We start from the raw sequence: 26464 nt of genomic DNA on the forward strand, positions 1-26464 counted from the left end.
CACTGGAAGAAATTCAACTTAAGTTCCCCACTCTAACCTTTTAATTTTAGAATATCAAAATATCAATAGAAAGGATACAGAGCTGCATATTTCTTCTGTCTTGTAAATTCAAAGTAAACCTTCTCTTAGAAAAACAGAAAACTTAACAAGCTATCTCTGCTGTTCTTTTAAATGAAATGATCTTAACTTACTTCTCATTCCTTAACTCTGTTATGTTTAGCAGAATTCTTACAAGCTGGAAACCCACAAGGTGAATCCTGTCCATAGATTTAGTTTTCTGAGCTCACCCAGTTCTTTGTTTTTTTTCTTAAAGAAATTTTTAAAAGCCTCTAGGAATGAAAAAAATCATAACGTGTCACATAATAATGTAAATTTCTAGTTTCTCTCGAGTAAGGTAAAGCTCTATAGCACGGCCATGGTTTCCTCCAACAACCTTGAGTGGGAGCTGAGACAGTGGCTGCCTGCCACTTGGGATAACGTGTGCTTTGCAGGTTGCCCAATCGCCGCTCAGCCAGTTATTTAGTGTCACTGGCTTGACCTTCTTGACATTTAATTTGTGACTCCAGGGTTTAGTCCTCTTTGTAAGTGAAGTTAAGGGAGGGAAAGGTTAACCAGTGAGCATTTGAATAAAATATGAGTGTAAGAACATCCAGATGACAAGGATCTGGTAACAGTTGTTATTAAAAGTGCCCTGTTTTACTGGATTTAAAGTTTAATTCTGAAAAGAAGCCCAATCAATATTTATTTTTATGCTCCCAACACCAACACGGGCTCCAGAGGATGAAAGGAAGCTGTGATGCTTCTTGGTGCGGACATGTATAGCTTACTTTCTTCAACTCAGCAAGTCTTTTCTCTGAGGCTAAGAGCAACCCAATTTCCTCTTGCTACGTGGAATATTTCCAACCTAGTACATTTTTTTTCTCTAATGAATGACTTCCTCCCCTACATTATTGGGACACTAAAACCATAATGGCTTCGCCAGACCCAATTTGAGAGGCAGAAAAGCTAAATTGTTGGATCTTGTTTGTCTATTACCAATGTTCTCTAGGTCCTAGTGTCCGAGCTATTCTGATGGGCAGATGAAGCTCTGTTCTGACTTTTAGTGGATTGGAGGGTCATGGGCAAAGTTCTTCATTTTCCCAATGCTCCCTTCCCTTCTCTGAAAACAGGAGGACATAGTCTCTTTACATTATCATCACACCCTGAGGCTGGCATGTAGTACTTAAGGCATTCAATAAATAGCAGTAGGTTTTGTTATTATTACAATGTTGTTGTCTTAAAGAGGGGCTAGAATGAAGCCCTTCAAAAAAACTTATAGGAATAATGAAGGTATGAATATGAATAATGTGATCTCTTTGAAGGAAAACAGAACTTTGGGTTCTTTTTAAAATTGTAATATTGTTGTTGTCCACCTTGTAAGTGCTCTTATCTTCAGTGGTGACAAAGAGCAGTTCTTGTGTGGTCTGTTTTCCTAAGGTGCGAAAAAGGTTATGGAGGTGCGGGCAGGAGGCCCACATGCCCACAACTCAAAGAATCAGGTCTTGCTCACTCATCTCCAGTCACATCACAATATGGCTGCTTTTCAGAGCAGGCATCATCCTATCCAGTGCAATGAATCTTTATTTTCATAATCTTTACAAAGATTAGAAAGGAATTTCATTCTTCTTTGCCTGGAAAATAACTTTGCATTCATAACTATACCAAGAAGAGAAAAACAGAGGAGGAATGTTTTTTTTTTTCTTCTTAATTTGATTTACCCCAAAATTTCTGTGTTGAGGACAAACGTCAGAGGTAAGAGAATGAATTTTTTTTCCTTGTAATTCCATCATCCTTATAATTTTTATAGCATGTGTAGTCATGAAATAACTAAGAGTTTATTTTTATAGCTTTTACTGTACTGTGGTACAACCATAAATATATTGCAATTTAATAACGTTAATAAAAGTAACTCGCGAAGAACTAGAAAGAAATGGCATGGAAGCATACCATAGCCCTGATCTTCTGTGGGATGATATTTCATTAAATGCCTTTTTTCCCCAAGTACATTGTGATTCTTATGAGTATGGCAGAATTTGACATTTGAAAAAGGTAATTTTTTAGAGGTATTTTGCTCCTTTCCATAGATAATACATAGAATTGCTAGTGATCAAAATGAAAAATCTTCTAGTGGGCTTCTCTAACCCACCATTAGTAGCCATTTTGTCAAGTGTAGAATTAAATCATACTACATAATGTATGGCCATGTAAGCTTCTGAAGGCAAGGATACCATCTTCTAAACGTCATGTTTTCACTGCCTACTATTGTGCCCTGAACTTGGGTACTTAGTCCATGCTTGCTGAGTGGTCCAGAGGGTATTTGTTCAGACTCATGTTTTCTGATAAAGGTGTTGGATTGTGGGGTAGGAAAGGGAAAAATGTTCAGACTATGAGCTTAGCTATTAATATATACTGACAGCCTACTGAATATAGAATATAATATTAAACTTACATTTGAAAAAGAAATTTATTCTAGTGTAACATTTTCCACAGTATGTTCCTTAGGATATTAATGGGATATTATAAAAAAGAGCATTGGAATTAAATAAACTTGAAAAATACTGATTAACCAAAGTTAAAGTGGACTTCTCAGAGTATTTTGCAAATTCCTGGAAGAGTATTTCTCAAATTTATTTTACTGTGGAATGTTCCCCAACCCAACTCCCAGACCCCTTTTGCCCAATAAGACTACTTGTAGAACTGGTCTTTGGAAAAAGTTTTGGAAATGCGAGGATTACACACAACCAAGAATTTTGGGAGGAAGGAAATAGGAATGAGGTGGAATGGCAAGATCCAGGACAAGGAACAGAAAGGCTGTATTTATATTGGGAGGGAGTTTAGAACTTTGACTTCTTGAGTACATGACCAAGGTAGGAAAAGAAACCTTCACATATCTTTTACATCATCAGGAAAGGCATTTTCTACAGATTCCCTGTCTTTCCCACAGAAAAAAATGCCAAGCTCATTAACATGATGTACATAGTTTATAGGATCTGGTATCTCACTTTTTCTGGTGACTTCCTGTTTCCTGCTTGTCCACTCCATGGACATTCTGTGCACCCGTCTCTTACCTTGTGAACTTATTCTCCGAGACTTAGGTCAGATGTTACATCCCCTGAGGACACTTTGAGCACTTGCTTGGGAGAGTTCTGTGCTTCTCTCTCATAGTTGTCAGTTTACGTGACACAGTCTAGAACACAGACCTCTGGAGGGAAGAGATGGTATTTAATTTATTTTTAGATGCCCATAAAAAACAATGGACATTAGTTGTTGGTGGTGAGTGGGTGGAATGAAAGATGATACTGTATTTGTTTTCTATGGATGCCATAATAAATTACCACATACCTGGGGCTTAAAACAACAAAATTTTATTGTCTGACAGTTCTGTAGGTAAGTTATCCAAAATCAAGGTGTTAGCAGGGCTGCACTCCCTCCAGAAGCCCTAAGGGAGAATCCTCTCTTGTCTCTTCCAGCTTCTGGTAGGCTTGACTTGCTCTGTATAACTCCTGTCTCTGCCTCTATCTTCACATGGTCTTTTCTGTCTGTTTCTTTGCTCTGTCTGCCTCTCATGAGGACCTTTATTATTAAATTTAGTTAGGGCCCAGCCAGATAATCCAGGATGGTCTTACCTCAAGATCCATAATTTTTCCTGTGGAATCCCCCCCGCCACCCCCACCTTTTTTTTCTCAAATAAGGTTACATTCACAGGTTCTGGAACATGAACATATCTTTTTTAGGAGCCACTGTTCAACTCACTAATTAGGTTTTTCAAGATCAGAAGATGCCTAAGAAAAGCCTAGTGCAAGGACAGGGAGACAGCTGTACATGTAAGGATGAATATTCAGAACTGAGTGTTCTAGATTCAGAGAGCCTATATAGGCATACTATTATTCCCCAATCTTATGTGCCTAGCACACATCAGCTCATCATCCTGCCAATAGTCTCACCAAGTCTAGATGTGACCTCAGGATTTTTCCTAATACCAGGCTCTACGAAGCTCCCTCCAATTTACTAGAGTGAGCATGTGAAACAGACAGAATCCCTGAGATGGTAAACAGAGTAGACTTTCTGAGAGGCATAAACAGAGAGTCTCATTGAAAGAGTTCCATAAAAGGCCAAGGAATTTAAACTTAATGGAAATAGGACACAAACGTATTATTATATTCAGTAAAACTTGTATTCATTCCTCTTAGGGAATGCTTTGGGAATAGGGTGGTGGTATTTATGCATGTTTCTTGTCCTATATGTACTTCTGCACAGGATCCAAAATGTCTGGTGAGAAGAAACTCAGGAGGGAAGAAATGCCCTTCTCCATGCTCTACTTCTAAATCTGTAGAAGAAATTGGGATGACTCTAGTTAATATGGCAACTTCTAAAAGACTCAAATTCTGCTTTCTGCATGGATATAAAGGAGTCTGGCAATGTTTGCCCTGCCACCAAGACAACAGGAGTCCTCTTGTCTTCTGTATAAACTTGCTTGTATTTGAAATGCACTAGAGTGGCAAGCTCACTTGGTGCATTTGGTTTCTCCATCATCAGAAGGCTGTAGTTTCTAGACATATTTTTCCCCTCTGGCTCAGACAGTACTTCCTTTTAGATTACTTCTCTCATTTCTGGCTATTTCTTATGTTTCAGCTAGATAGGATGCTGTCAGCACATTGTCTCCCATTCTGTAAAACTGATAATTGTGAAAGATGGGGCTATGGTTTTTACTAATATTCTATCCCAGATGTGAAAATGGTGAGAACTCCCAGTCACCAGTTGTTACCCTTCGAGTAGCTCACTTGTGATTTCGCTTATAAAATTGTTAAGACTCTAAACAAAGAAACCACTGCTGTAAGAATAATACAATAGAATATTGTTGACTCATTACTCAATGAGTAAATCAATACACACACACACACACACACACAAACACACACACACACAGAAAATTTACAGGATGAAACAGATTTTCCATACCAAAGTGTTCTCTGCCATAATAGTGCTGTGATCACAGTGAATATTTTTAGGAGCAATGATGGTGAACCAGAAAAGGATGGCTATTTGTTTAACTTTAAGAAAAAAAATGACCAAAGAATGTGTAAAGCATGACTTTAAATTTTTAAACTTCTTAGTAGTTTTTGCTTCTGACTTAACTGGTTTTCCCTCCTGGAGCTCAGTTTATTTCTAGCTCCATGTTTGTTCCTCAGTAACAAAATGCTTCCAAGTTAGAAGACTGTAACAAGTCCCAACAGAGAAACAATTGCTTGCTTTGGCCAAGGTAAATTTGCCCAGGGTTTGGCTCATTTCAGAATCATTTATGCTCTTCCTAAACGTTAGTGATGTGAAGCTTTAACTTGACTTAAAAGCAAAAGTGTGTTCCCAAGTTCAACACAAACCCTAGTGGGTGCACTGCAGTGTAACTTCAGTAGTAAACCTTCCTTTCCTTCAGCTGTTTGTGTGTGTAAAAAACGTTTCTGAATATCTTAGGTTAGAAGTGTTTACATTTTTTTGAAAAGCAAATCTGTGAAAACTATTTCAGTAGTAAATATTTGGCCAAAGTTGAATCATCACAGTATAAGAATATATAGAGGAAATGGCGTATACCTGTAGGCAGCATTTTTCAGGATTTTCTTGTTAAAGACATTTTGTTCAGGGAATTTTAGACATAGATGGAGAATACAGTTAATATTTACTACTGTATATGACATATGGTTAACTCTTTAATACCAACCCCCGATGAAGTTGAAAATCTGCATGTAACTTTTGACTTCCCCATAACTTAACTACTAATAGCCTGCTGTTGATTGGTAGCCTTAGCGATTAACAGTAGATTTAATGCATATTTTTTGTGTTACATGTATTCTATACTCTATGTATTCTTACAATAAAGTAAGCTAGAGAAAAAATATTAAGAAAATCATAAGGAAGAGAAAATACATTTATAGTATTTATTGAAAAAAATCTGCATATAAGTGGACCTGCAAAGTTCAAATCTGTATTGTTCAAGGGTCAACTGTATATGTAATATATAATATATGATAACAAACTATGTAATTTAATTGTGTGTTAAATATGTTATTAATATATAAACATGTATCATAGTCTAATATATATTATACAATATACTATATGAAATTTAATATTTAATTATATATAACTGAATATATAACATGATTATAAATATAATACACAAGTATATGTTATATATAATATATAAGTATATGATAAATATGTTATATATATAAATCACAGCTCTGCCACATTAATCTGGAGACTCCTCAAAGCCTTGATGTTTTCACCTATAAAAAGTACCTAACAACACCAGCATATCAGAAAGGGTAAAGTACCTATTTGTGTGTGTAAAAAATAGTTGTAATTTTAGCAACTTTACCTGTTGTTTTGTTTGTTTCATACCACGTTCCTCTTCACTGCCATGGTTGTCATTCATGATGCTCAAATACTTCCAGCTTTTATCTTTTTGAGCTTGATATTCAGAGCAGGCCCTTTGGAGTTTGACAGACATGTGCTTAAGTCTCTGCTTTGACACCTATAAATTATGTGGCTCTGGGCCTTGTGGAATAGAAAGTAAGAAATCACTCTATTAACAAGTAACAGTTCTTATGGTCCACGTGAAACTTCTAGATGTTGGATTATGTTACCATCATTGTTGTCAGTGCTATTAGTTTTTTATGGTAGCTGCTAGAATACTAATATATAGAATTCTAATGACTGAACTTACTAATCACATGTGGATTATGGAATATATAATTTATAATGGTAATCATAAATTATATCACTATTCACTATTAAAAAGCAGCTACTCTTCATTGATTGCTTCTACTTTATTTCTTAGTGCATTTCTGTAAAAGCACCTTGCAAGTCATGATTCAATTAATTTTTGTGGTATTGGTACTGTTATTATCCTCCTTTTATGGAGGGGGAACTAAAATTTTAAGAGTTTGTGTCTTCTCTAAGTCATAATAAGTAAATGATGGAAGGTTAAGATTTAAAGTTGAGAAGTTTAGCTCAAGAGCCCCTACTTATAGTCATTCTTTCCTGCCTTCCAACAAAGTATTACTATACTAGATATTAATACTAGCAGCTTTATATGTACCACCATAAAGAATTCTTCCAAAACAAACTGTGTCTTTGCTTGCTCCTCTATCTGCAGCATTTCTATCCTGAGGGGGGTCAATTGTAGATGCAGGCAATTGATTGATTTTCTGGGAGCTCTGGGTCTGACTGTCTTTATCTTACACTGAGCTCCCCATGGCAGTCAGTGTGATGCTTTAGTTAGCTTACAGGTGGAATTCACTAATGTGTTAATTTAATCCTTGTTTTTATCACTTATCAACTGAGCATGTAGTAGGCATTTAATAAACTCTTATTAATTTTTCTATTTGTCTTTCCAGAAATGTTCTATGCACACAAAGGGAAATGTTCTCAATTAGAAACATATTATACATACTAGAGCATACATTGCATTTTATATTTGGCTTTCCCCCCCAAATTTCTGCAATTTGCTCTTGCTTTTCATGAAGATATTTAATTTGTATTTAATCTTATTTGTCTATCTTTTCCTTTATGATATCTAAGCCTTTTTTCTTGCTTAAGAAAAACTCCTATATTTCAGAAATAAAAAGAAAGGTCCCATATTTTCTTTTTTAATTTTTATGGTTTAATTTTTTTTTACATCTTACTCTTTACCAGAAATTTATTTTTGTCGTAAGGAATTAGGTAAGGTTTTGCCTTTATTATTATTTTTCTAAATGTGTAGTCAGTTTTCAGCCATTATTAAATGAATAATTCATATTTTCTCTATGATTCTGAATGCCACTTTTATCATATACTACATTTCCATAAATATGTGAATCTATTTTGGATTTCCTCTGTCTTTTTCTTCCCACATTAATACGAAACTATTTTAATTATTGAAGCTTTAAGATATGTTTTAATATTTGGATCACTCACCTCTTGACATCATGAAAGTTTGGGGTAGATGATGACCTTAGAGGCTATTGAGCAAAATTTTGTTGGTTTACAGAGGAGATAGCCAAGTCCCTAAGAAGCGAGTGACTTCCCTGAAGGTCCTATCCTCAGGTGCATACAGAGCCAGAAATGAACCTGGGATGTAGGCTGATGGAATGGATCTTGAACCAGATTTGGGGCTTTAACACAGTCTACCACATTAACCCTATAAGCCTTCAGAGTTTAATGTTTTTACTTGTAAACAATAGCTACCTCACAGGTGGCCCTGAGGAATACATAAGACACCCTGGTGCATCACCTACCACACTGCTAGCCACAGAGGACATCTTGAATGTATTTAGTTTACTCTGACCAAGCAAGGCCTTCTGAATCTAATCCAGTGGTGTGTCCGCATTTCACTACACTCAGACATTTCATATTCATGCTATGCCTTAAAAATTTGATGGCTAAAAGATACTTGAGAACCATTTTTCCTAACAGTTTCTGAAGGGTATTATAATGTGTTCTTAGAAAAATATGGATTCAGTGGCTAAATAGATCTGGGGAAAGGTGAATTAAATCAAATTAAGAAAGATCTTTGCTATGGGACTTCAGAACCTTTAGTATGCTAATGTCTACTGTAAATCAAGAGAGCTAGCTGCATTGCCCAAGTTGATTTGATCATGGAACATACCTTCACTCTCTCATATAATTTTTAAATAACACTAAAAAGAATTTCAAAGCACAAATACTATTAACTTTAGAGCAGTGTGTCTCACACTTGGGAAGAAATTCTTTTTTAAAAAAATAGAACATTGTAGACACCCAGTATTGCTTTATGTAATAATTATTACGTATGTTACTTAATTAGGTACAAAGGTATGACTAGGCATGCTTATTAGCTCTTATAGAACTATGAAACCAAATAAAAATTGCACACTAAATGAATATAACGTCAAAGCCTATAAAATTTAAATTAATGATATTAACTTTTTATGGAAAAGGATTGTGTTTTGTTGGATGTAAATTTATACTTGAGTTGAATATGGTGCCAACTGCTATGCTCAGATGCTAGTTCAGGAGGTCTGCACAGTGCTGTGCTGTGCGATAACCTAGTTTCTTCACTGACTGCGGTTTCTATAATGCTGTTGAATCTCTTGTTTTCATGGCCACTAATGTTCCATGGCCAAGATTTGGAGGGAATATATCAGAGAAATAAGGCCTTCTGTGCTTTCTTCATTTCATCTCAAAGGAATCTTAAGTGCAAACATAAGGCAGATTGAAATTTTATAACAGTCTTTGGTTATAAGGAGTTATTTACATGATCCATAATAAGTTTATTTTAATTTAGAGATAATCATCGAAAAGAAAAGACAACATAAAACAATTCTTGTAGCAAACTCATGGATCCTTGAACACAGGACCCTGTCCTCCAGGAGTATGGGTTCTGGTTTGAGAGACATGACTTTAAAATATGGGTTTAATTCTCTGTTAAATAAATTGACTGCAATTCCTAATTTGTTAGTCATTTACAAATATGTCAAACATACCTGGATGGAGGTTACTTATTTAGATTTATTGAAAAGCACTGACCTTGAGATCACAAAATTATTACTTCATCTTGGTAGTAAATTATCAATGATTTAATTTTTTTGGCCTTCAGTGATAGTTTAGAAAGTTCATGGCATATTGAAGTAGGACCAAAATTTTAAAATTTTATGTTGAAATGAGTTTTCATGTGTAAACTTAATGGGCTTACTTGAAGGGAATGTGCAATATGAATGATGCATGGTGTTTTCTTAAACTTGCTTTTTGGTAATAGTAAATGTTTTGAAGATGGGCTTTTCAAATGTTAGGGAGTACTAAGATTGATAGCTTTGCAAATTGGTTTTAAGTATTTAGAATTTATAACTATCATCATGTTGCAAAATAATTGATTTTGGAATGGCTTACTTCCTTTTGTAGTAATTCAAAAATATTATGACAGCTATAGTTTTATAGTAAGCATAAAAACCAGTGAGGTAAGTTCAATGAGGTAAGGTTAGTGTTGGAAGTTTTATTAACAAAAACTTTAAGTATTAACACATGAGTTACAATTCCCATGTGTTTTCAGAAATTTGCTGGAACTGAACTGAACATTAAATTTTGAACTTTGGACTAGTCACTTAAAACCACCTAATTTTAGTGTAAGAAGTAGCCAAAAACTAAAGTATGAAAACAGGCTTTATAAAGTTGGCTGGATTGTTAACCCACATATGATATGAATTCTTCCATGTAGGTGATACGAAGTACTCTTAACCTAGCATTGTTTTCTTCAAGTAGGTGGCATGTGGGACGTGGGTATAATTTTTTGACAGGTAAGTAAGACAAAATGTGTCTTTACAACCTGAAAATCTCAACTGTGTTATTAACAAGCTGGTGATTGTAACTTAACTTTTATAAAAACAGTGTGTGGTTATGCAATACTAAATATCCCTGAATTTTATTTTTTGAATTAAAATTGTATGAGAACAGACTTATAATTTAAGAGAAAGGTATATTGTAAATTATGAAGCACTTTATAATACAGCCATTATTGTTTCTCTTTGTGCCATCTAAATATCCTAAAAATATAGGTTTTCCCTCTGGTCAGAAGTGAGATCATATAATCTTTTTCCCCCACTCAGTATCACTCTACTGACTTCAGTGATTAACAGAAGGGTAAATGCATCATTGACATTAACTAGCTGCCTTGAAAAGCTTAAAAGTATAATTGAAATAATCAAATCTCTTGTTACTCATGACTGACAGGGGGAGAGACCTTATAACTAAAGACTGAAAACCAAGGACCCTTTTAAGAAAGGGATTTCTCTTGATATTCAACTATATAGATGTCTTCTGCTTACATGTTTTTGTTAACTTGATCTTAGACAGCTACGTCTAAGTGGGAGTAAATCTATAAATGTGCAGAGATGTCCTAATTAGTCTTCTGGAGGAATGTTGGTATAATTACAGGACTGCTCATCCACACATTTGTTAGACTCTAGTCCAGATTTTGTTGTCTTAGGAGCTTCCAGGTCATGTAGCCATTTACCCTTTGGATGTTTTTTTAGCATCTCAGATTACATATACCTAATTAGGAACTCTTGATTTCTACCATCAAATCCAATTCTCCCCCTAGTCTTTTCCAGCACAGGGAATAATTCCACTGTCTACGGAGTTGCTCCAGCCAGTAACCCAGGAGTTATCTTTGGTTCCTTCTTTCCTTTTACTCCTGTACATAGAAACTCTCAGTTCTGCCAGCCACTTCCTGATTATATCTCAAAATATGTCTCAAACACAGCCATGTTCTCCCTCTCCACCACCTTCATCCTAGTTGTGGCTGCCACTCTCTGGTTGATTGCAGTAGCTCACTACCTGTCCCCATTCTCCATTCTTGCCCCCTGGTGTCTGTTCATAGAACAGCATCAGCTTGTTCTGTCCTTGGCCAATAAAAAGACTCTATTGGTCATTAATATTTATTTCCTTGCTTTGTGGTTCAATGAGGTATTCTGTTCTCACTTCTGTGTTTCTTCCCGCAGACCTAAAATCAGTCATTCCTTCAATAAAATGGATTTATTTTAGTGAGAAATTGTTTTTAGAAACCACATTCTGGGTGCTTGGTGTGGGTACTCATTGCTACTGGTCACTTTTTTCTAAGTCTTTTTAATGGGCAAAGCTAGAAAACAAATTTTTAAAAGAGAAAGTACATCATGTGTTCATACTTATTAGTATTATAGGGCTTTTTTTTTAAGATCAAAATTTATTGAAATCTGGAATTATCTTGAACACAGCGGAATGGGTATAAAGCACAACTTATTTAAAGATCAGCAAAGACATTTAGTATTCCAAGATCGTACAGTAAAGAGTAGCCATCAGTTAAATAGACCATTTTACTGAATACCAAGGTGTTGGCACAGGTTTGATTTATAATAGATAATACATATTTGTTAAATCACAAATTTTATTATTTTTGTATGCATACAAACACACACATATGGGTTTTCACTAATAAGTACAGATAAGCACAAATTAGCCTTTTGTCAGTCCAATTTTTTACAAAGATTTTACATAAATTCTTAGATTTTATATTTGTATTACTTCCTTCTTATCCTAAAAATCTGGCTTTCTAATGATATTGACATAATACATATTTGCTCTACTCACCCCCAACTTCACAAATGTATGGTACAATAAATCATAGAGTCTTATTAAAAGACTGTTTCTAACCTAGAATAATGCCTGACACAAAATCAATTCTTTATGTTTGTCAAATGAATGAATAAATCTAGGTACTGGAGATAATAGTACCCACAGAGAAGGGAAATCTGAAAAAATAGCTCTAGATGTCAAAGAACAGAAGGACATAACCCAAACATCGGGTAAGAGATGGACAAACTCTCATCCATGTAGCAGTTTTTGATGGTACAGCTATGGAAGGACATTTTTTTCTGAACAGCAACTTTTGCTATAATTAGAGATTGGTATGAAATAACTTTTAAAAAGCAATGATTATTCTGAAATCTTTCAGCAAGACTCCAGAAAGATTATGCTAACTGAATCATGAAGCCAGTTAGGTCATTGACATTTATGTGGTTCTCTTTGGTAGAGATCAGTAGCCTCTGATGGTTAGAGCAGGGAAGGCTGTAGGACTTCTGACCTTGCCTCAGGTAGTACATCACAATTGTACAACTCTGTCCCTTGGATTTCTAGCTCTCTATTTTTTTTTTTTTTTTTTTTTTTTTTTGAGGCTACAAAATGTTCATGGTAGGTCAGTGTGATGATATTTCCTGTGGCAGGGCTCAGGCAACTTTGTTTGCTCTTGGGCCAGAATCCTTTCTGAAGCATCTATACACAAGATAGATAGAAATCTAAGGATTCAAACTTTTGGGCTTACTAGTCAGTCATGGACCTGCATTGTCCAGCATGATAGCCATCAGCCACATGTGGCTATTGAGCACCTGAAATGGGGCTAGTTCTAATTGAGATATGCTGAAAGTGTAAAATAAATGCTAGATTTTGAAGACAATACAAAAAAAAGAATGTAAAATGTCATCAATTTTTGCATATTCATTACATGCTAAATAATAACATTTTGAATACAGTGGTTTAAATGAAATATATTTACCCTTTTTAAAAAACCTTTTTAACACAACTATTAGAGAATTTAAAATTATAGATATGGCTTGCCTCACACCATCTTAAATCTTGTTCCTGGAAGAGTGGGAGTGCCTGTGCAACATTTCTAGCCAATCCACACATCTGAAACACCACTCACTTCACCAAGAAAAAATCACTCCTCACATCAATTATGTTAATTAACCAAATTTCAGGTGTTCATCAAATATAAAGAATATCGAGACACCTTTGAAAGCTGACTCTGGCATGTCAGCTTTTAATTAAAGTTTTTCACAGGCTAATTATTCCCGATTGGGAAATGCACCCATCAACCCACCCATCCAGACATCCCTCCACATAGACACACATATCATACAGGGTATGCTGAAATATTTTAAAGTAAATGACAGACAATATAACACCCTGGTACATGTTAGAGCACGAAACCTTATTTGCCGGCTCTCCACTTTTCCTGAGGGCTGTTGATTAGCAACCTTTATTGCATTCCTACAGTATATAAATCACTGAGTTAGAGGCTGTGGATAGCAGAATAATAAAATATAATAACAATAGCAAAAATTTATTGAGTGTTTCTGGGTGCCTGGCACTGTGCTAAGGACATTGCATGTTATTTAATTTAATCTCAAAATAACTCGATGAAGGAGGTATTGTTATTATCTTATTTTGCTCCCAACATTTGGAAGGGCTGTGGATAAGTCCATGGCCATTGCCATGAGTTGCTTGAACACACGTATTTGTAATGCAGAAACTTTTGCAAGACAGAGTTGTCCATTTTAGCTACTTATCTATACAAACTGAAGTTCAAGCAATGAGTTTAAGAGGACTCTTACTCTTCAGCCTCTTTCTTTCTTTTCCCCAAGGCCTTGATCTTTAACTTCTGTTTCCATTCTCTAGAGTTCTACTACCTCTTCATTTTAGCTCTGTCCTGGCTCTCTGTCATTTTCCCCTTGTTTGGATTTGAAGTGAAATGATAGAGGAAAGTAGATTTTGAGATCTTGCACATAGAAGGAGTAGAGGGAGGTGCAATGGCCCTATTCCTTTTAGGTTCATGGTTATCTCTAAGACAAACAAACCTTTCTAGTTTTAAAGTGCTTATTTCTTAACAAAAACAGGGGAAATTATTATAAGAATTTTTGAGTAGTTTAACACATCATTGTTAGTCCAACCCATTGAGGGCTGGGAATTGGTAGGAAGATAAGTGGTGGATGTTTCTCCTTCTTGTGGTCTCTCGAGGGTCCAGATTTATGGAGGTTCTGCCATCTTGTACCTGTACCATCTGGAAAGTGTAGCTTCCAAGATCTCTGAGGAAGGGGAAGGGCGGGTGGGGGTGGCATGGACAGGAAGTGATATATATCACTTTGTTTATGTTTCATGAAAAAAGCAAATGGCTCCATCTTCCTACAAGGGGGCTGGGAAGGGAGATCTTCTCTGTGTTCAGGAAGGAAAGGAAAATTGGATGTGAATGAGAAGTAGTGGTTACTACCACATCAAGTTTTAGATTTTAGGTTTAGTGTTTTTGTCCTCGGAGGCTGTGTACATTATGCATACTTCCAACTTTGAAACTGTCTTCCCCATTTGAATGATTGCAAGTTGAATCAAATTCAAATATACTCTTAACCCAAATCTACTATTATGAAGAACAAACACAAAACTTTGAATGTGAAATAAAACTATATTGGGAGCTTTTGTGAGTGTTCTAGTTTCACTTTCTTTTAAAGTTGCTCTTTGCGATAGCATGTTTATTCAGTTCCTGAAGTGTTGTCAAGTAAGTAGTATTTAATCTGTGAAAAATTTTAAGTGGCCCCTTTTTCTCTCTCAAGTGTGTTTTTTTTTTCAAGTGTTACTGTAGTCATTTTAAAATGAAAATGAACCGTTTGATTTAAAAAAAATTATTTATGGCACATCAAGTAGCACTTAGTGTTTTGTCACAACATTGAAACTGTTTCTGAAGGCCCATGTAAAATATGGCAGAGAGGTCAGGAGGCTTATGTAGAGAACTTCTACAAACATACCTCACCATTGGAACTGGTTATAATTCCTGGGTGCTGACATAAAGATTAATAATGTTTAACTCTGATTTTGGCAATTTTTGCCAATTTCATTGCCATGGTCCTTTTCTTTCAACTTATTACCTGGAACTGAAGTGATAACAAATGTTTCATGTTTTATACTGCCAGATAAAAGGTTAAATTGTCATATGTTATATGCTCTTCGCCTACCCCACACACACACACACACACACACACACACAGAACTGGATCAGAAGGAAATTAATAATTCTCCTAAAATGAAAAGATTGTCCTAGTTTTAACATGAGGTGACTAGTTCCCATGCGGTTAAGTCATATGTAAAAATTGGAAATTCAACCTATGGGTCTTTGTGCACTGGATATCATACAGTTCTAATTTTCTTTTGTTTTTTCTGGGAAATGATGGTGCTTTTTGCTTTGCCAAGTTTTATTATTGAGTCAACTGCCAAAGTTTAAGAGAGAGTCAAGGGCCCTTAAAATTATTTGGTGTTGAGTGAAGAGGCAAAGAAAAGTATTTCATAGTCCCAAACATTTTAGCTTTTATGTCTCTACCTGATGTTGGAATATAATCTAAACTTCAAGGCTTTTCTGATTCTTTTTTAAATGATGTACACTGTTGAGTGAACTCCAAATATTACTGAGGGGAACTTTAATCCTACTCATTGATACTCAGTTTGAAACTGCATATTCTAATTTTTAATAGACTATATTCTTTCTTGCCTGAATTTCCCTCTATTTAAACTTCTGTGCATCAGAAGATCTGTGTGCTTTCTTGTGGTTTTGTACCATCTGGAAGTTAAAATTTGACTTTAGAAATGATATTATACTTCCTTACTGCAAACTGGGCTAATATTGGTTGAGAATTGGATGCAGTTCAGGTCAAAGTTTTGTCTTAAAAAAAGGTCTTTAAGCTTTGTTTCTTGATTGTAGGAGACTGTGCAAAGCTGTAAAGATAGAGTGAAGGTGATCGAAGGGCACAATTCAAATTCCTTTGAAGCTAAGTACATGCTTTTGGGTGCATGGAAAATAAACTCCCAAGCAAGAGACCTCATCTGGCACAGAATCCCTCTTGCCTTATAGAGTTTGGGTGTTACGAGTAGTATGTTGATTACGACTATTCTTGTTCTCTGTTTTATTCCTGGAGAAATATTCTTACAGCTAGAGTTGTTTTTTGTCTCTTCTGGGTTCAGGAAGATGCAGCAGGGCATTGATAGATCATGCATGGTGAGAAGGCACTACAGTTGTTAAGTGTAGTATTCATCAGTACAGAGTCTTTTTTTTCTAAACAGTCTTCAACACCGCTCATTACTTCCCATATTGTAATGTATTTATCTTGCACTTTAGGATTTTGAGAATTTTCTTTAGTCCAGATATAGACCATCCATCTTCGATAGCTAGAATGCAAGGCTAGTGGGATCGTGGTTTCTTTTCAAATTCACACTGAGTCCTGGACAGCCTCAGTGCAAATCTCTACAAAGGAACGTAACCCCTTATAGTCACCGCTATAATTTGGAGTGCTCAGCATGTCCTTCCAATTTCTAAGGAACCCACCAAATGCCATTCTTTATGTATAAACTAAAAATCATTTTTTCACCAGATATGATGAAAATTCAAGGACAAGTATTGGTGTCATTCCAAGTTGGTAGGTGAAGATAACTTTAAACAAAGATAATAAGCCACTTGAGAATCTGGGATGTTTAAACTTTAGTGCAATTATCATGAATTCTCATTTAGGAAAGAGAAGATCTCCAGGACATGAGCATCCCCTTCACCTTCCCAGCCCTTAGATCTCTATGGTCATTGTGTGAGCAGAGGCATCGAATGTTGGAAGAATTTGCGGTTCTCACCCTCTGCAGTCGCAGAGTGTTCACTCTGTCTTATAATGCAGTCAGAGTCGTTCTGCCAAGTGGGCTTCAAGCACTTGTCGTCACTCCTGTCTTTGCTGAGACTTTCCAGCTTCATCCTCCTCTCTGGGTCAGAAATTGGAAAACTCTCTACTCACCTGCCTACCTGTCACTTTTGACCTTTAGAAACACAACTTTGACACCCTTTTCTTGGAAAGGCATAAGAAAAGGAGATTGTACTCTGGTAACTTTTTTATCTCTAATATCCTCATCCTTCCCTGATGTATTCTACTTAAGACTGATTTCTGCCTGAGGTAGAATCATAAAATGTCAGGCACTTAGATACTATCTGTTCTAACCTCTTTGTTTTACACATGAAGAAACTGAGGTTGGGAGGCTGGGGATGGAGTGGGGAAGTCTTTATTTGTCTTGATCCTCACAGCTAGATAGAAACAGAACCCAGCCTAAAACTTAATGTCCTCCTTCCATTGTTCTAAGTTGAGCATTTTGACTCTGTGTCTCTTAGTATTTACATATCAAAATTTATTTTGACTTGTTATAGTATTCCTGCATTCTTTTTTTTAAATTTTTTTAAATTTTTTTATTTTTTTCCTTTTTATCCAAATTTTACTTGCTGTTAGTGTAAAGAGCAAAATTTGCTGAGATGCAGCAGCCCCCTACTTACCCTTGTTTCATTTCTTCTTCCCCAAGACAATCCATTTTAATTCTTTTTGCCTGGTTATTTTGATATCTCTAAATAGCATGCTTGTATCACTACTCCCTGATTGATGATGTGTAGCTACTATCTTATCAAATTCTTTCCTGGTATGGAGGGTGAGGATTAAAGTCTTCCATCACCCCCATGCCGCACATCACCCATGTATATTTTTTTACATATGATCTTTGGAATATTAAATTTAAAAAATAAAGCTTATGTTTCTTCATTTTATTACTGATATTTGAAAAGCAGGGTTGTAATAATCTAATTTTTGAGCTAAGGTAGGAATTTTTTGTATGCTTTGTCTTTTTTTATCTTTAGTATTTGGGAAGCAGTCTTGCATAAAGCTGGCAAATGAGTGTCATTTCCACAGCATTTTCTTCCTTCAGCAGCATTTACTTCCTCTTAGCAACATGTATTTTTCTAATTTAGGAGTGTTTCTCTACATGTCAATCTTGTTCTTCCAGATGTCTGTGGCATGTTCTCCAATTCCTGGAGGATGCTGCAGATCAATCAGCGTTGTACCCTCCCTAGGCTCTCAAAGACAGAGAATTACTGCGCTTTGTTTCCTGGCTTATGGTTTCATAACATGGAGACATGCATTTTATAACTTTATATTATATTTTATAATGTGTTATTTCATATAAACCTATAGTAAAAAGTGTATCACTGTTCAGATACACACACAATAAGACTTTAAGGTAGATATAGGCTGTTAAAGTGCATGGCATCGAGGTGCCCCTGAGCAAAGATTTGATCCTCGGAAAGCTACTGCTGCCCCAACCCCCTCAGGGCATGACTGGTGGTAACTGATGACTTCTGTGTAAAACCACCACTTCTTTTCTTTTTCCTGATTTCAGGTAGATGCGCTTAGATTACGACTGGAAGAAAAAGAATCTTTTCTCAATAAAAAAACGAAACAGCTTCAGGACCTCACAGAAGAGAAGGGGACACTGGCTGGAGAGATTCGAGACATGAAGGATATGTTAGAAGTAAAGGAAAGAAAAATCAATGTTCTTCAGAAAAAGGTGAGTGGCTGACATAATCCCTCAGGGTGGGAATTGATATCATCCATGCTTTGTCATTTCAGAGAAATTTTTGAGCATGTTGAAGGAAGAAAGTATTTTTTAAGAATTTTAGATTAGGAAGTATAAACTCTTTTTTTTTGTATTTGATTACCTGAAAACTAAATAGTGATGATATTTTTTCATTTGCCAGCTTAAACATAGAGATAATTGTACAAATTTAGATAAAAGTATACAATAATAAAAAACCCCAAAAGTTAATCTTTTCTTTTTCCTTACAGAGAATTGAGTGAAGTATTTTGGGGGTCTTAAAGGTATTTTGGATGTATTTTGCATTTACATAAACTTTACTAGATTCTATCCTGTTAAAACCCATACAGATTTTAGGAGTGGGGGGGCGGTAATGTTTACTTACACCCATTACTTAATTGGCATCGATGAGAGAATACATAATAAGCCCCTACTACAGTTAGCTAACACAGATGTCTGACATGGTTAGGGCCTTCTTTCCTTCCTTTTCTTAGCAGTTCATTTTCTCCATTGTGGAGGATCTAGATTTTGCGACAGCGCTCCGATTTTCTTTCTGAGAATTCCCATTCGCTACTGTGTACAGTTTTGGTGGAACCATAGGGTCCCATGCCTGATCCTAGGAAAAGGGTAGACAAGAAAAGAAACCAACACCTGCCCTTTTAGGAAAAAGAAAATGTATTGTAGAGACATACGGTTTTCAGATTAACAGGCAGTCAGCATGGAAACTGGTTGGGAACCAGTGATGAGAAGCAGGAGCTGGCTGGCAAGGACACTGCCATAGACTGGCCTCTTGCTAGGCTCCCATGCTACAGCTACAGGCAAATGGAATCTAACTGGCCACTTCTCTTGGTGTCATTTGCCACCATCATCTCTCACCTTGTTTATATCAACGGCATCCTAGCTGTTTTTCCTGCTTTTATCCTTACCTTTCCTGGAGCCTGTTCGTAAGACAGAAGCTAGAGCAATCTTTTAAAAACATAAGACAATTTATATCATTCTCTGATCAAAACTCTCCAATCACAACAACCAGCTACATAACTTGTGGGCCTCAGTGCAAAATGAAAATGTGGGGCTCCTTTTTCAAACTTTATTGTGAAATTCAGGATGATAGTAATAGCAGAGCATTAAACCAAGCATGGGGTCCCTATGCTTGGAACCCCGTGAGTGTGGAACCCCGTGTAGCTACACAAGGCGTATGCCCATAAAGCAGTGCTCATCTCCAGTGGCTTCCATCCTCACTCTTGGTGGCTTCCATCGTCACTCTCAGGATATTGGTGATCTGATGGATCATATTACGAATTCATTTCTGTTAAGTTCTTTATGACAAGGCCTTGGTCATTGGATCCCCCCTTTGAAGCTCAGTTAACTGATACAGATAATTAGAAGAGAGCTGGGAAGAGACTACTAAAGATCCTTGAAATAAAGGGGCTATCTAGGGCAGGTGGGACTAACAGAAACAGTTATTGGAACATGTGCTGAGGATTCAGAAGATCTTTTCGTTTAAAATACCCTCAAAGAATGTAATAAAAGCTGACATTTATTGAACTTACTTCTGTTGAACACTGTATGCTGAATACTATGCTATGTTCATCACATGCACTGTTTACTTACGCTTGACCATAGCCTTGTGAGGCAGGTACAATTATTAATCCCAGGACACTAAAGGATACTGAGGCTTATGGTAGGTTTGCCCGAGGTTATACAATCTAGATATAAGTTTTTTCTTTTTCCTTTTTTGTCTTTTGGAAAATAGAGTAAAATGGTTATTGCAAATTAAGAGAATAAGTCTCATATTCTTTTGGACCTCAAGTTTTATGATGATGGCACCATGTGTGAGAGTGAATCGAGGAAGAATATCACAATTGTTTGTTTTACTAGGAGGTGAGACTAAGCACTGTCATTCTTGAGAAACAAATAGTAAGAATTTTCTCAGTAAAGATTTTAGGAAGGCACTTTCAATGAAGAAGTGACAAGTGGCCACTTTTGCTGATGTGAATATTTTGTAAAATTTTAACTTTCCCAACAGCCATTCTCAAAGGTTTGAGAACCAGTTTGGAAATTCTAGAACAAAGTTGGTTATATTATGACTTCTTTGGGCAACATGATCACAATTTCATTTATTTAAACCATGTAGGTAATGAATTTGGAAATATTTAATGTGTATTTGGAGAGGCTGTTCCATTTTGAGTCTTTTTCACTGAGTGTTTACCAGTAAATTTGGGGAGGAAGTAAAACCACTGGAAACATAGTGAAGGGGCAAGAGTTCTATTATACCTGCAGTGTGAAAGAGAAATAATCACTAAAGTAACGCACACAATTCAGAAACCAACTCAAAATGTTGAAATAGTATAGAAGCTAATGGCCCAACGAAACATTGTCTTTGGGACCAAAGACTCCTTCAAGTTTTGACCACATTCAGCATAATTGACTGTTTTAGGGGAGGCCTGGATTGGAACAGCATAAGCTTCAGATTAGGGTATATTGGCATGGAAGAATAATAAACTCATGTCAATGTTAGAGGTAGAGTATTACTTAATATTTCTTTCTCATAGACTCTTTGGCAACCAGCACTGTGTTTTGATACCAGTAGAATTGAGTATGCTCCTTTCATAGCGATGTTTAACCTGGCGAAGCTAAGCTTGCATCTCGTATCTGTCAGTTACGGAGACCTTCAGGGACCTCAGAAGATCTCAGAAGTTTTGTGTACTTCATAAGCCATGTGGACAGGTCACATGTCAGAGCAGCAGGCATGGACATGATGCTTTAAGCATTTTGTTACTTGAGGAAGGAAGTAAAGTTAAATAAACAGAGAATCCCAGGTGGCAGAATTTTATTGATCAGGCTTTTGTAGGAAAACAGAAGTCATCAAGAATGGATTTGTGGTGCTGCCATCATATTTTTGGCTCTACTCCATAATTCCAAGATATGGAGTAATTTTAGTAGGGGACAAAAATGTACATGTCTGAAAATTGTTCAGTGGACTATATCCCTTGTGGCTATGATCTGAAGTCAGAGGAGCAGCACAATTTTTATGCTGCAGCCATAGCGTTCTGTTTCCATATCTGAATTCAAAATGCAATTGATGAAGTGCTACCTGACTATGGAGTTTTTGTAGGAAATGTCATAAAACCTTGATGACATTGTACATTTGGAAAGTGTATAATGCCCAGGATTTTAGGACATGGTAGTATTATTTTAACCAAATAAAATTTAGGCTGTTATATAGCCCATAGATTCTTGCAGCCTAAATTTAGTACCCAAGATATTTTTTAAAAAGCCATTAAATTGGACAAAAATTTGATCTCCATTTTCATTCTAGGTTTCAGTTCCACAAGCAATGTGAATTTATAGAGCAAAGGCACTTTATTTATTAGGGGTAGAAAAACAGATGGTGATTTCTCTGAAAGCCAAGTTCATGACCTACCTATTGGGCTTCATGGAAGAGGGCAAGGAGTGGTGAGTGGAGTTGGCTTTTGGGAGTGGTATTATGGACCTGCCCACTTCAGTAGGGAGTGGTGAGTGGAGTTGGCTTCTGGGAGTGGTATTGTGGACCTGGCCCGTTTGGAAGTATGGTGGAGAAAATTCTGAATGATGATAGGCTCAAAAGTGAAGATGCTACAGGAGTATGATTATTAGCATACTGGGTTTCTTCATGAAGTTTATTTTAAAAAGTAGTATCTGAGAAGATGATTACACAACATAGAGATTTCCACATAAGGTATGGAGGACTTTTTGACTTAATTGAGCTCTTTCTCAGTGTTTAAACATTTAGATGAATTTTTGTATTTATTATTGGCAAACCTTCTTATTTTTTTGAACATGTACATAATCATATTCATTTTGCATTGACTAAGTGTTTCCTATGTGTCGGTCAGTCACTTCTACAGTTCCTAGAGGTTCAAAGAGAATTAAGAAATTCTCCATGTGAGAGGGAAGTGCATAATCCTAAATATAGGTGCAGTAGAAAGCAACGTGGCATGTAACCAGAAGCAAACAACTTGATGTATGCAAACAGCAGAAGCTAATTCTGGCTACCTTAAGCAAAATGGAATTTATTGCAAGGATAACCAGAGCCCCAGTATCCGGCTAGTAGAACCAGATTAGGAATGATCTTCTCGATCTCTAAGAACCAGGACAGCTCAAGGAGACCATGAGATGGCAGATAATGCCATGATCTCATCACTCGGAGTATCTGCTCAGGTGTCTTCTCTGCTGATGACTGCCCTCTTACTGTCCTCTCTTTGCCCTTACATCATACTGTTGGTTAAGATTCAAAGTCCTGAGACAGAGCTTCAAATATCACACAAGTGCCTCTCACTGGCAGGATCTAACCAGATTCTTTCTAAAAGGAATCTGGGAAATGTGGTTCCAAGCTTTCCACCTGAGCTTTCCACTCAGTTCTTGTGTTACTTACTCAGGGAAGTCTTCGCTAACACTGAAGGCTGAGAGAGGTTTTACACTCTTAGAGAATCACTTCTTGGCTCAGTCTGAAATTACGCATCGCTTTAGCAAGTCCTGGCTTCCCTCCTGGCTAAGTTCCTTGAATGCCCCAACCAGGATCATCAATATACCTTCAGCTTCTTGCAAAATTCTTGGCAGGTGATGGTCTTCAATCAATATACATTGGGTAAATAAATTATATCAGCAAATTCTGAATGAACGAGAACCTCGGAGAAGAATAATCACTTTGAGATCCACTCTTGGCCCAAGAATATTGTTAGTTATGAGAAGAGTCATTTGCCCCTGTGAAATGTCGGATACACTCCTTGTTCCCAGGACCGTATGTTCTGTGTAAGCTGCAAAGGGAAACATCCCATGTATAATTAAACAGAGATGAGGAAATGACTGGTGCTCAACCCACATCTAACACCTCCAGCCTCAGTTCCATTACACTGGGAAGGTAAAAAGGAATGAAGCCTTGAGTAAGGGAACTAAGCCACTCTTCCTTCAGTTTCCTTTTTAATAAAAAGAAAATGTAGCATTTATCAAGAATACTGTCTTGTTCTGCAAAGAGAATGCTTCTTCCTCTAGTTCTCACTTCTAACTTAAAGGATTGCTTGAGGCCTAATATTTTATGAGAATGAATCAATGAAATTGCTATGGTCCTTTCTAACTATGACCTTGCAAATGATAATTTTTATAACAAAAGTGTCACCTAATGATTGAGCCTTTACTTATACTAGACCCCGAGTCCTATTAATAAACCTAATAGTATATAGGTACTATCATAATTCCTATTTTTAAAACAGGAGACTGATTTAGAGATTAACTTGCCCAAAGTCACACAGAAGGGAAGTGATGGATCTCTTTTTAATCACCACACCATTCTGGTGTTTTTCTGCTTTATAATCCTGCCTCCCTCATGAGACAAGTGGGTTCATTAACTTTTAGAGATTAGCTAAACTATAATTTGAGCAGTTTACCTGATGTTGATATAAAGGATGCCTATTTTTAATACTGAACTGGCAGAGATGCAGTTACTAAATATAAAAAATAGGAAACCAGTTAAATTAATAAAATACAATGTCAGGTCTGAATTTTAAAAAATACATGTTCATGCACATTTGGAGAAAAGAAAGATCACGATGACCTTAAGTTTCTGTTTATTTTTCTCCCACTAGATTCTACATGTATCATTCTAAGCTATTAGATTGTTTTGCTGCATCATTTTCAAAGGATCGCACCATTTTTGCTCTCATAGGCATTTTACTTTGTTTTGGTTGTTGGTTTAAAGGACTTTGACCTCAAAAAACGATTTGAAAAATCTAAGGCAGTTTTCCTGGACTAGTTGCAGGCAAACTCATGATTTGGGAGACTCCTCACCTAGTCAGTGAGCTGGTCACTTGATGTTTGACCATGGTGTAGGCGAGCTCACTCTGCATCTGAAGCCAGGAACTGAAATGACATCTAGGGATTGCTCATGTGTCTAAGGCAGTGATTTTCACTCAAGGGACACTTTACAACTTACCACCTCCTCCCCAGGAACATTTGGCAATGTATAGAGATAGTTTTGATCACACAGCTGTGGGATTGCTACAAGCATTTGTTGGGTAGAGTCCAGGGGTGCTGCTAAATATTCTACACTGTACAAGATATCCCTCTGTCCCCTACCCCCAAAGCAAATAATTATCAGACCTAACCCTTGTGTATGGGAGTCCTTTTTTGCCATGTATGGACCATCTTACTCATCTTGGTTCTTTCTACTCCCTGACTTTAGATAGTATTTTTAAAACGACTGTTAATATAACAGACATTTTTCTCCCCTCTGGATAGTATCTCAACTGATATGATTAACATTTTTTGCTATACTTTTTCTCTGGTGTCATTATAGATAGTTTACAGAGGCGAACATCTTGTGCATGTGGATGTGTGTTTGAGTGTGTATGATGTTTGAACTATTATTATTATTACTTTCTATTTTATAATTTTCACATAATCCATATTTATAAACACAAAGGGTAAATATATAGCACTCTTGAACTATTACAATTATTCGAATTATTAAAACTGATCTGATCACACTGATTATATCAACTAATTTAGAGGAGATGCTGATCAGCTGTAGTATAGGGAACATATAAATAAAGCATCTGAATTAGATACCCAGCTGATATCACTCAGTTTTAAATTTCTTTGGCTAAATGCCAACATTCTAGTCATTTGGAAAAGTGACCTTTCAGACTAATTTTTTCCTGACCAAAAAAAAAAAAAAAAAAAAGCTTTATTTTAAAAGCCTTAGGCTGAAGATCTGATTCTATAGTCACAATTAATATATTTTTTCATATATTTTATTTCATATATTTTAGTCATTTGCGGGTATGGTAACATTTGTTTGATATGGACTGGATGTAGATTTAACTAATACGTTACTTAAAAATTTGCAACTAAAAAAGTATTGTCTAGATTAGTGTTTGTAATTTGCTACTTTTCTTTTGAATATTGTCTTCTTAGTCTAGAAAATAAAAGAAAAAGCTAACTTACTATATAATAAATTCTTTGTATGTGTTCTCGTTAGTAATATCTCATCGGGTCTAAGCAGAAGGATAAGGATGTTTGCTCTGACATCATTTAATATATCATATCTTTATCATGACATAAAGCTGATGCCCGGGGTTCTAGTGCTTAAATAATTAAGTTCTACGGAACAAATGATCACCAAACCTGTGGCTGCTACTCTTGGCTGGAATTATTTGCCCAATGTAAGTGATAGCCTAGGGAAAAAAACAGCTTGGTTATTATACCAATTGATTCTATTGGTAAGAAGTCCATTTTGCCCCAGTGAAGTGATATTTTGAAGGTTGCACCGTGTCTCTTGAATAGAAGTTGTGGCTTCCTTGGTAAACTTGAGCTTCTTTGTGAAGCAATGAATTTACCATCTTCCTTTGTGTATGTTGATTTTCTTCTAAGGGATTTAAAGTTGCCCTTCTTTTAGAGATGACCTAGATAAAATGACATTTTATTACCAAAGAACCAAAGCTAAACAATTCACATTCTGATAGAGCAATTAAAGAGATTTACGGAAGCCCGTTCATTCATTCATTTACCATCTACAGGCACTATCCTCAGTTAGCTGCATTTTTCAATCCCTTGGCTCTATTAAACACAACCCAATATTACTTGACTTTAAAAGACATATTAAAATAGGTATGCTGGTGAAGCACTGACAATCCTC

General features: G+C 36.2%; 1 protein-coding gene across 18 annotated transcripts in view; it reads left to right on the forward strand.

The window, feature by feature from the left end:
- The window catches only part of ERC2 (ELKS/RAB6-interacting/CAST family member 2), a 907956-nt gene that overhangs the window by 353475 nt on the left and 528017 nt on the right, over positions 1-26464 (forward strand). For all 18 annotated transcript variants that reach the window (XM_039867403.1, XM_039867394.1, XM_039867401.1 and 15 more), the window contains exon 7: positions 18598-18765. In XM_039867403.1, the coding sequence (XP_039723337.1) occupies positions 18598-18765 (168 nt within the window). The remainder of the gene's footprint in view (positions 1-18597; positions 18766-26464) is intronic.

The sequence above is a fragment of the Pteropus medius genome, unplaced genomic scaffold, assembly GCF_902729225.1.
Source record: "Pteropus medius unplaced genomic scaffold, Ma_sr-lr_union100, whole genome shotgun sequence".
NCBI classification, from domain to species: domain Eukaryota; kingdom Metazoa; phylum Chordata; class Mammalia; order Chiroptera; family Pteropodidae; genus Pteropus; species Pteropus medius.